The 11,115-nt window shown below is 52.8% G+C and overlaps 1 protein-coding gene across 7 annotated transcripts in view; it reads left to right on the top strand.

The window, feature by feature from the left end:
- STARD9 (StAR related lipid transfer domain containing 9) overlaps positions 1 to 11,115 on the top strand; it is a 135,360-nt gene that overhangs the window by 93,905 nt on the left and 30,340 nt on the right. For 5 of the 7 annotated variants that reach the window (XR_011074769.1, XM_068550131.1, XM_068550139.1 and 2 more), the window contains 7 exons: positions 1,442 to 1,493; positions 1,827 to 1,964; positions 2,672 to 2,754; positions 2,874 to 2,977; positions 8,158 to 8,351; positions 8,472 to 9,261; positions 10,765 to 11,039. Coding sequence is in view for 6 of the 7 variants with exons in the window: in XM_068550131.1 (XP_068406232.1) it covers positions 1,442 to 1,493; positions 1,827 to 1,964; positions 2,672 to 2,754; positions 2,874 to 2,977; positions 8,158 to 8,351; positions 8,472 to 9,261; positions 10,765 to 11,039 (1,636 nt within the window). In the remaining variant the exon portion in view is untranslated. The remainder of the gene's footprint in view (positions 1 to 1,441; positions 1,494 to 1,826; positions 1,965 to 2,671; positions 2,755 to 2,873; positions 2,978 to 8,157; positions 8,352 to 8,471; positions 9,262 to 10,764; positions 11,040 to 11,115) is intronic. The other 2 variants (XM_068550153.1, XM_068550161.1) reach the window with 1 other exon arrangement.

Genomic DNA, 11,115 nt, shown 5'->3' on the forward strand with positions numbered 1-11,115 from the left:
CGGGGGGAGCCAGAGCCTTGTTCATTCCTTCCAGGGGTCTTTCTCCTCAAGCGATTTTGGGGGAGCTACAGGGCCCTCCTTTCTGGCTGCTGATAGTAAAGCCTAGTGCAGAACTTTCCAGTCACTTCAAAAACATCGGTCACCGGGCAGGTGATTTGGCGAGGTTGGAAACGCGTGGGCACAGGACCTGGAGAGACCTGAATTCTAGCCAGGGTCATCCTGTTTAGTGGGTGGGCTCCCTGGGCAGCTTATCCCCTGTCAGCTTCAGATTCCTGATCGTAATACCTACATTCTGGGTTGTTAGGGGATTAAATGAGAGCTATCTGTAAAGCACTCTGCGCAGTGCCTGGGACATAGGGAACAGTTAGTCAGTAAATGATAAATACATATCTTGGGCTTCCCTGGTGGCGCCGTGGTTAAGAATCTGCCTGCCAATGCAGGGGACACAGGTTTGAGCCCTGGTCCGGGAAGATCCCACATGCCACGCAACAGCTAAGCCCGTGCACCACAACTACTGAGCCCGCGCTCTAGAGCCCGCGAGCCACAACTACTGAGCCCGCGCGCCTAGAGCCCGTGCTCCACAACAAGAGAAGCCACCGCAATGAGAAGCCCGCACACTGCAACAAACAGTAGCCCCTCGCTCTCCACAACTAGACAAAGCCTGTGCACAGCAACGAAGACCCAATGCAGCCAAAAATAAATAAATAAATAAATTTAAAAAAAGAAAAGATAAATACATATCTAAACTCGCATCTCTGTTGCCGTGTTGCTGCCTTCCTCAAACAGAGCTATGTGGTCTTAAACTGCATTGTTATTGTCCAAGGGCCAAAGGCCTTGTCTTCTACTAACCCAGTGTTTCATTGATATTAACTCCAGTTTCCCCCTCCTCTCTTGTACTCTCTTCCAGTCTTTTTTGATTCTAGATGTGCTTTTCTCCTTTTTGTGCTTTACTCTTCTTAGAATCTGGTGTCTGTTAAACTTCATCTGCGGACCAAGAAGGTAAAAATCCTGTGCTTCCATTCATCATCCTAGAAGGCGTGTCTCTTTGAGACCGACTGGATTAAACTTGGACTACATTAACCTTAAGCCCTGGGAGAAAGCTATAACCATGTGCCCACTTCCTCAGACTAGAGAAGCTCTGACGGCCTAACTCCAGGCTATGGGACAGAAAGGAGCCGGCCAGCCCTAGTTGGACTTTGCAAAAAACTGGTGCTGCTTAGTCATGCATTTTTCTGACCCCACCCTCTCAGGGGCTTCCTGGGCTGCAGCGTGAGTGGGCAGAGCAGTCAGAACAGCCCGGAGCAAAGCTGAGAGGTGGTGTGGAGAAGGCTGGGGTGGGCATGGGAGGACGGTGATGACACTCAAACAGGTGGGCTCTCCTTTGGGGGCAGGGCTGCGTCCCTTTTTATTCTCATTAAAATGGCTTTGTTTTTCCCTTCAGGAGGGGACAACAAAAATAGGAAGGATTGACTCAGACCAGGAACAGGACATTGGTGAGTGACAGAGCATATGGGCCCGATGCTTCGTGGCAGGTATTCATGCTGGACGGGTTTCTTCAGCGGAACGTGACGGTGCTCTGAGAGGAAGGAATCTTTGAGGTCTGAGGGGCCGCTCTTCTTTCCCGGACAGGTTGTGGGTCTGGGACATGATAGGAGGAGACCCACGCGGTGGGATGATCCAGGCCTGGGTGGTTACAGGCGGTGGCTCTTCCTCTCCTGTCATGATGTGAGATCTTCCAGATGTGGATTCTGATCTCATCAGAAGACTGGAGGAGGTGTTTCCCTGGGCTCTGCCTCCACCCAAGTGACCCCCGCCCCGTTCTGTAGTCCTGCAGGGTCAGTGGATCGAGAGAGACCACTGCACTATCACCAGCGCCTGTGGGGTCGTCATTCTGCGGCCTGCCCGCGGGGCCCGCTGCACAGTCAATGGCCGGGAGGTCACCGCCTCCTGCCGTCTGACCCAAGGTAGGGCCCCCTACAGCCCGGTTTATGCCGGGATGAGTGATCGACGAGCTCCATTCTCATGGGCCAGACCCAGAGAGCTCAGTGAAGCAGACTTTAATGACGGAACACCCAGCCTCTGCACCCAGAGATCTGAAGATTCCCTAATACAGTCCTCTTCCCATAAACAAAGAGGCCCCAATTCCGGGGCTCCAGAGGAGAGAGTGACTCTCTGAAATTAGTACCTGTGTTTGTTAGCTCTGTGTCCGTGGGGAAGTCTCTGAGCCTCAATTTCCTATAAAATAAGAATAATAATAGGATCGTTGTGAGGATTGAATGAGCTAATCTGTGTAATGTTCTTAGCAGTGTTCTTGGCACTTAGAAAACATCCCTTATCATGACTACTGTCACTATTACTACTACTATTAATCTATTCAGATTCTGTCTGTCCTTTGAGGCTGAGCTTGGATACCCCCTCTTCAACGAAGCATTCCCTGACTACTCCACCTGGAGCTCATCTTCCGTTCCTTGGGAATACCAGAGCTCCTCCTGTTCATCTCATTAATTCAATGCATACGTTGTACGGTATCCAATGAACACATATCTTATTGACTCAGCTAAATTATTAACTTGTGGGGGCAGGACTTTGTGCCCCAGAACAGTGACCCGCACGTTACACGTGCTCAGAACACGAGCTGTGCATTGAATTCGCGTCGGTCTCTGTGCCACAGGAGCAGTCATAACCCTGGGGAAAGCACAGAAGTTCCGATTCAACCACCCCGCAGAGGCCGCCGTCCTGCGGCAGAGGAGGCAGGTGAGCACGTGGTGTTTCCACGTGGCTGCTGGCCTCCCCGCTTCTCCTTTCTGGAGGGGGTCGAGCTTTGTCCGGGTCTGTTGGCATGGGGGTGATGATGCTTCCTTCCTTGTCTGCAGGTTGGAGAGACTGTTGGTGACAGTGGCTCTCTGGAGTGGCTGGATTTGGATGGAGATGTCACTGCCTCCCGGTTGGGTCTCTGCCCTTTGCTTGGGAAGGAAAGGTGAGAGACAGCTGCTCGTTCTGCTGTGGGACGTTGTGGTTTTGCTTTTTAATTCATTACAACATGGAGCGGGGAGGAGATGCGTGTAGCAGCCAAGCTCGGAATGAGGCCTGGTCTGAACCAATGTGGGCGAGTGTTCTGAGGACGTTGAGCTAGCCACTCAGCTGGTGGTTTGCAGGGTAGTGGTCGTGGCCTTCATTCATTTCCCCTTGGGTATTGCAACTTTTTCATCACTGAAAGAGGTATATATCATGTGATGTGTCCTGTGGCCACCTTCCTCTGTCAACAAGATTTACGCCTGATGTGTTTGTGGATATCTTTGCTGCTTTTGGACCTACCTCTTTAAATTCTATTAACCCCTTTAAATTCTGGCCTGCCCGTGTGTGAGCTCATGTGTGTGTCAGTTAGCTCCAGGACTGTGGCTTCCTCTGAGTTTTTAAAGTTACTGTGGGATTGAGAAGCCTCTTTTCCTCATGACCATGGGTCCAGTACTGTGCATGAGGGGCAGGAACTCCGGGAACAACACGAAGATATCTCGGGGCTCTGCCCTGTGCTACTCATTTCACCTGCCTTGAGACTGTGGAGTGTGGGTCCGAGTTTTCTACATGATTCATGGGAACTGCTTTTCTTCTTCATAGTCGTTCTTTATCCATTTCTGCATAGAAGCCCCCTCCCAGATCGAGATGCCTTGTGGGTTGGATCCTGGGAATAGTGGTGTCCTCCTGTTCTGAAAGCCACAGTGGCTTGTACCTTGGAGACTTCCTGTAGAAAATGCCAGCAGGGGCCCCGGTACCTGTGAGACCCCTGGTATGGGGGGCTGTCCAGCACCACGAGCACAGGGTGCCTGGGAGGGTTCTGATGGCCCTTGGTCCCCTGCTGCTCTTTCCTCAGGCCAGGCGCCTTGCTGGCGGCTGAGGATAGCCTTGGGGCAGACCTCAGCGGTGAGATGTTGGATGGGGACAGGAGCGCTCTGAGGCGGGGGTACGAGCAGCAGGCAGGTGCTCCCAGGAGGGCTGCTGGCGACCAGAGGACGATGTTCCAGGGCCTAAGGGAGGATGGTCAGTGTTGGGTGACTGCGGGCGCTGAGGGGCAACAGAGGGTGGAGCATATCAAGATCAAGGTAGACTCAGGACTGAGGCCGGGGCTTTTGTTTTGTCAGAGTGGCCTCCCGTTTTGTAGTGAAGTCATGAAAGGAGGCCTTGTCTTAGGTCAGTTCTGTTGGGAAGTCACACTGAGGATGTGTTTTTCCCAAAGTCCAGAGGTCTGCAGGGAACGGTCCTGCAACTTAAAGAGCCGTGGATGCTGAAGATATATGTTGGCGTTGGGTAAAGAGGCCTTACCTCCTGGCTCTACGACAGAAAAGCTGTGTGACCTTAGGCAAGCTACTGAGTCTCTGAGCCTATTGGCTCACCTCTAAGTAAGGATGCTACCGTCTCCCTCCCAGGGGTCCTTGTGACATGGGTTGAAAGAACGAGTGCACATGGAATGCTTTGCCCAGTGCCCGACACCCTACAGCCCCGCTGCCGGGAGGCCCTCGCGGCAGGGGCTGCCCGGGAAGGTGGCCTCCCTTTCGCTTTCCTGTCCTCCCACCTTGCCCCAGTGGACCCATCCACCCCAGAGAACACTGGGCTTCTGCCTTTTTAAGGTCTTCTCAGGCTCTCTAGCCCCATGGGCATGGACGTGACCTTTCAGTAGCACCAAGAATGCACCCTTTCATGCAGAGGACAGAGCGGGGCTGGAGAAGCCGGCCTCTCCCCCTCGCTGCCTTCGCCCTTAAGCTCCAGCTCTGGGAGCCTGTGGGCCGGGCCGGTCCTGCCCAGCTACCATTGCCAGCACGCGTGCGCCAGCCCATGGCAGCAGCGGGTGGTGTGGGCTCAAGCCTCTGAGCGGGCAGAGGGGCCGGGAGAGAAAGTGAGTGTGCGGAGCCCCGCACGTTGTCAGCAGGGCTCCCCGTCTGGGCTTGTGTCTCCATGAGGGTCTCTCATATGCTCTTGGGTGGGGTCGGCTCCAAAGCCTCCCCGTGTCCTAGGTTTCCTTTCCGTCCTCTTTCTCTCTGGAGGGATGCTTCTCTGGTGGGGAGCCTGTGAAGCCAGAGCTGACTCCAGAGCAGGGGAATTGGCCTGTCGGCCTCCTTTTCTCCCTGCAGCAGTGAGTGATCTGGACCTGAGAGCAGTTTGTCCTTGAAAACTGTCTGTTGTCCGTGTTCTTGGCATTTTCCCATTGGGAATTTTGGGAGCTTAACCTTAAGTGCCTAGAGCCCGGGGGACACTGTTGCTGCTGCCACCACCTCTGCCACCTCAGCGAGTAGGTGCCATTGCATTTCTGCTGTGGAAGCTGCCAGAGCCGAGCAGCCGGAGGGCGCGATGGAGTCCTGGCAGCAGCTGGGGATGCTGGAGTCCCCCAGGGAGAAGGGCACCATCTGAGAGGGACAGAGGTCCTTGGCCGCAGGTTACTGAAGACTGGCCCTTGGTAATCTACCCAATGTATAGCATTAGGTCGGTGTGTTCGTTTTCACATGCTTTCGGGGAACTTGGCTGATGTACTCATCACAAGAGACATTTTCAGTCTGATGGTGTACGGCTCCTCGGACGAATGTGCGGTGTCTGTGGGGCTCCTCCCAGACCACCTCTCCTTGCGGGCTTGCGGCTGCTATGGAGGAAGCTGTATTGGGTCTGTAGAAGCTGACAGGCTGGCTACAGCTTTCCCCGGGGGAGGGTGGAGGAGCTCTCTTCTAGGGAGAAGCAGATTGTAAATCTGAGGGCCCGGGGACAGTCTGAGAAGGAAGCTGAACACTCTCAGGGAATTCAGAATAAAGACCTCCTTCCTAGCCCTTGTATCTGATGGTGTGGATCTTAGCTGGGTGTGTCTAAGACCCTCTGATGGGCTCGGGTTTGTGATTCAGCCGTGTCTGTGGTCAGACACAATTTGGAGCTGTGATGCAGGCGTGATACATATAAATATATGTGTAAAATGTTTTCCATTAACTGCTTTTTCTGTTTGTGTGGCGCTAACCGGCTTCTTGTTCCAGTTGCTATCCCTGGCCTTTGCCTTGCGTGTGACGAATGGCGCCTTTCCTGTTTTCTGTACCTTCCACTCTTGTGTGTTGCCCTTTTGCCCACAGCAGCCAGCAGCCGTCTTCCCCAGAGCACACTCGCACAGGTACCTGGGCCCCTCCTGATCCCTGGACTCACTGTAGATTGAGTCACCTCCCAGCCTCCCTTCCAGAGGGGAGCCTGCTGTTGTGTCAGCTCCCACCCACGCCCCCATCCATCCATTCACTCTCCCCCCCACCCCCCATCCCTCCTTCACTGTCCTCCTAAGGCTACATTAAGAAATCTTAATTTCTTCTAAGACAGAGGCAGCAGACTTTCTGTGAAGGGCCAGGTTGTGCTGTAGGCTTCGCCACAGCAATTCCGCTGTGCCAGTGAGGCACGGAAGCCCCCGAGACGATACGTAAACCACGCGTGTGGCTGTGTTCCAATAACTTGATTCACAAAAGCAGGCAGCACACCATTTAGCACGCAGGCTGTAGTTCGGGGACCTCTGCTTTCATTCTGCTCTACAAAGTGGTAAACCTCCTAAGTGGAATGGACCCCTCAGAGCACACTACTCAGACGCTTTGCCATCTGCTTCTAGTGTCAAGTCACTCAGTGAATCTCCAAGCCTGAGAGCCGTGGCCTCCTGGGGCTGGAAAGAGGGCCGAGGGCAGGATAAGCGAGGCTGGATGGGGCTTTTGTGTCGGTCTCCAGCAGACCCTGACCCTTCCCAGACGCTCCCTCTCCCAGCCCGGAGCGGAGCCCCGTGCATTTGGCTCTTTTTGAAACCTGAATGACAGGGACGGAGAGGCCCTGCAGAAACAGCATGGGAGGCCCTTGCATAGAAGTCCTGTGTGACCTAGGGAGAGGTTAGCATGAGGGGAGAAGCTGTCAGTCTTCAGAGGAAGGCTCTGACTCATCCATGGTCACGCAGGAACCTGGTGGCAGAGTAAAAGCATGACTGTAGTCTAGAATTTTTTTTTTTTTTTTTTTTCGGTGGAGGTGCCAGGGATTGAGGCCGGGTCCTCATGCAAGCCAAGAGAACCTTTTTTTAAATAAATTTATTTATTTACTTTGGCTGCATTGGGTCTTCGTTGCTGTGCACGGGATTTCTCTAGTTGCGGCTAGCGGGTGCGCGGGCTTCTCACTGTGGTGGCTTCTCTTGTTGTGGAGCACGGGCTCTAGGCGTGCGGGCTTCAGTAGTTGTGCCTCGCGGGCTCTAGAGCGCAGGCTCCGTAGTTGTGGTGCACAGGCTTAGTTGCTCTACAGCATGTGGGATCTTCCCGGGCCAAGGCTCGAACCCATGTCCCCTGCATCGGCAGGCGGATTCCTAACCACTGTGCCACCAGGGAAGTCCCAAGAAAACCTTTTTAAATTTTGTATTATTGGAAAATTTTAAATACACTACAAATAATCAACTCATGGCTAATCTTGTTTCATTTATATCCCCAACTCCTCCCCACTGGATCTAAACAAATCTTGGATAGTTTCATAAGTAAACGCGTCAGCATGTATCTCTGAAAGGTGTGGTCGAGTCTGAAGCTCTTGAACCCTCTTCCAGGGCTCCTTCACCGAGAGCAGCCCTTGAGGGGAGACCAGCTCTCCCCTGGGGCTCCTGCTGCACACACAGGTTGGCGTGCGTCTGAGTTCCCTCTCCTCCTCCTGCCACATCAAGAGGGTTTCTGCTTTAGGAGTGGAGGTGCAGTCGTGATCGCTGAACATGGAGGAGAGGGTTTCCATTCCCACAGTGTTTCGGAGCTTCTGCTCTAGTCTAGTTACAACAGATTTTTAGCAGATACCTTTTTATTCTTTTTTAAAGGACAAAGTTTCTTGATTTAGCTAAAATGTTGTGTTTTCTAAAAACAGCCGCTTTACTTTCCTGGTTATTTTCCTTAACCAAAATGAACTTGTGTTTCTGCTAAACCCACAGTCTAAGAATATGCTAGTCTCAGGACTGTTCTCCCCTCCCGCACTGTGACATCATGAGCTGCCTGTGACACCGTGCCTGTGTGTCCCAAGTTGCCGAGAGTCCAAAGCCCTCTCCGCCCTGTTGAATGCAGGACTCCCTGGGAGGGGCTGAGGCCGTGGAGGTGTGTGCTGAGCTGGGTTTGCATTTCCCCCGGGTAACCCCGGCCCCTGTGACAGGAAGGCGCTGGGAGAGCAGAGTGGCAAGGACCACAGGCCACCGAGGGCTGGAGAGACACCCTGCGGGGCCCAGATTCAGCAGCGGCGGCTGTGCTTCGTGGGGGATTTGAGGCAGCGAATCCTAGCGGGACAGATTAGAGCCAAACAGGAACGGGAACTGGACGGGACATGTGCCAGCCAGCAGGTTAAAGACGGTAGGAGCCTGCTTCCCCTTCCCATCTCTCCACGCCGCCCCGGCCTTCTCTATTCTCTCCTTTGTTGTCTTTGTGATATGATGGAATCTTTGGTATTAGGGGTTCTCTCCCCTCTTTTAGAGACCAGAGGCTCTTACACGGGGCTGGAAGCAAGAATAAGGAAGCGACCTACCTCACTGCCCTCATGCGCGCTTGTCCAGGTTCTGCTGCCAGTCCTAGTGTGTGCCCGCTGCCCTGCTGAGGCCCGGGGCTTCGTCCACTTGCCCTGTGGTCAGGGGCCCCGGCACTCCTGCCCCAGAGGGCCATGTGGCCCTCATCCCGCCACGTCACCCTGGCCAGCTCTTCACTCTGTGCAGGTGCAGCCGTGGCCGGAGGTGCCTGAGTCCAGGGAGGGAGGACGGGCTGACCTTCTCTCAGGGTATTTTTGGTTCGCAGACCAGCAGTGGCTGCTCAGAGAAGGGACCTGGCCGGCCGGCTTGCAGCAGCAGCAGCTGCAGCAAGACCGTGTAGAAGAGAAAGAACTTGCAGCCGCTGTGCCATCTGATTCATGGTGCCAGACAGACCCTGAGACTCAGCCATCTCCCCTGGTCCAAAGCCAGAAGAGGGTGGTGCACCCGCAGCTCCTGCGGAGACTCGCACTTCGGGTGGCGGAGCAGAACGGCCGGCAGAGACGGGTCTCGTTCCAGCTGGAGAGGATCATCGAGAAGCCGAGGCTGCTGGAGGCCCACAGGAGACCGGAGCAGCTCAGGGCGCTGTGCTGGCTCCAGGATGACTGCCCCCGGAGGCCCACCTTCCCGGCCCCCTGCCCTGGTGCCCTGGTCCCAGGACTTCAACGTAGAAGCAGATTGACAAGTTGCAGTTCTTTGAGCCTCCGAAGGCCCTGCAGCCGGCACTCGGCCCAGCTGCGCAGGTACAGCCAGCGGAGGCCGCCTCGGGGCACTGGCTGAGGTTTACAGCCTTGTTGCCCAGGCAGCGATCTTTACTTCCTGGGGCCTCAGTTTCCTCCATCTGTGAAATGGAAAGATGTGTCTACTCTTCTCTTCCTCATCACTTTTTCTCCTGATCACTCTCTTCTTTCTCTGTAGTTGATATCTTCTAAGATTTTCCCTGCCCCCACTCTGAGGGGCAGCTCTTGCTTCTTTGATCATATCTGCTGAGGGAGAATCTCAGCTTCATTTTCCGTGTGCTCTAGACCCTGACTACCCACATACGTCTCCTTGTGTGTGTCCTGCCACCACTCTGTCTCATATTGCCTCAAACCGCACTCTTCCTCCCTCCCCTCCCCTCCCGCCCGACCTGCTGGCTCCAGTCAGTTTCCCAGCCCACCTACCATGCTGAGCAAGTGAAACACTCTCTTTCTGACTCCTGGGTTCATTTTGGGATCCTCCTTGTTTCTTTTCTCCTTCACTCCTCACATTCAGTCAAGGTGAGGATATGTTATCTCCAGACTGCTTGGAGCAGAGGACTATGTCTACCTCTTTATATCCTCCAGGCCTAGTGCAGGGCCTTGCCCATATTAGGTGCCCAATTAATGTCTATTACTATTATGTTTGCTTACCAATCTGGTCTTTAGAGTACTAGGTAGGCTTTTTTTTTTTTTTTTTTTTTTTAGGTTTTATTATGAAAAAATTTCCAACATACACAAAGTTGAGAGAGTTGTGTACCTGTCACCCACGTTCAGCAAATGTCAAGATTTACCATGCGTGCTCTGTCTCCCCTCCTTCCTTTTTCTGATGAAGCATTTTAAAGCAACTTTTAGACGTGATGTCATTTCAATCCTACATCAAGTATACACTTCTGAAAAATAAGTTTTCTTATAACCACATTGTCATCACACCCAACAAAATTAAGATTATTCAGTATAATCAAAAACCTAGGCCATATTCAAATTTCTCTAATTGCCTCAAAATATATATTTATAGTTAAGTGAAATTAAGGTCCGATAGAATTTACACACTGCATGTGGTTATGTCTTTTAAGTTTCTTTTAATCATGCTTTTTAAAAATTTCTTCATATCGTCGATTTGTTAAAGAAAGCGGGTCAATTCTGTAAAATGTGCCCCTTTATAGATTTGTCTGTTTGATTCCTTGTAGTGCCATTTAAGTTATTCTTCAGTTCCTCATGTTGGAAGTTTTCCCTAAAGGCATGATTAGATTCAGATTCAGTTCAACCTTTTTGTAAGATAAAGAAAATGAGGAACAGAGTGTACCTGGGGCTTCTTTGAGAGCCAGGACTATAGTCTGCAGTTTCCTTATGTACCTATAGAGCTGACCCCGAAGGCTATAGGGGACAGTGACATTGGCCTAGTTTTAAACCTCTTTCAGAGCAAACTAAGTGGGACTTTATATTCCTTCTATCAGCAGGAAGTAGGGACCTCTTACTTTTCTGAGATGGCTTTCCTTGTCTCTACAGTGTTTTCCTGAATTGGGATCCCTCCACCACGTTACCGCCTATGCCTGACCCTACTGAGCAATTATCAGAGAAAACCCCATCAGAAGAGTACTTGCCCCAGGCTGCTTATTATCCCCCAAGGACAGGGCATTTCATCAAGCATGCCCTCCGTTCCTCCGGCGAGGGGCAGCTCTGCACAGCCAGGAAGGCCCTGGCCAGGAAGGGAGCCTCACCCCCTGGCACCTGCCTCACTGAGAGCTGCGAGTCTGCCAGTGTCCAGGAAATGGAGAGAGTGGGTAAGCAGCCCTGTTAGATGGTGGCCCAGAGTTTAGCAGCTAACAAGCTAAAGCCATGGGATAAGCCGGAGGTCCT

Source organism: Eschrichtius robustus, chromosome 1 (genome assembly GCF_028021215.1).
Source record: "Eschrichtius robustus isolate mEscRob2 chromosome 1, mEscRob2.pri, whole genome shotgun sequence".
NCBI lineage: Eukaryota > Metazoa > Chordata > Mammalia > Artiodactyla > Eschrichtiidae > Eschrichtius > Eschrichtius robustus.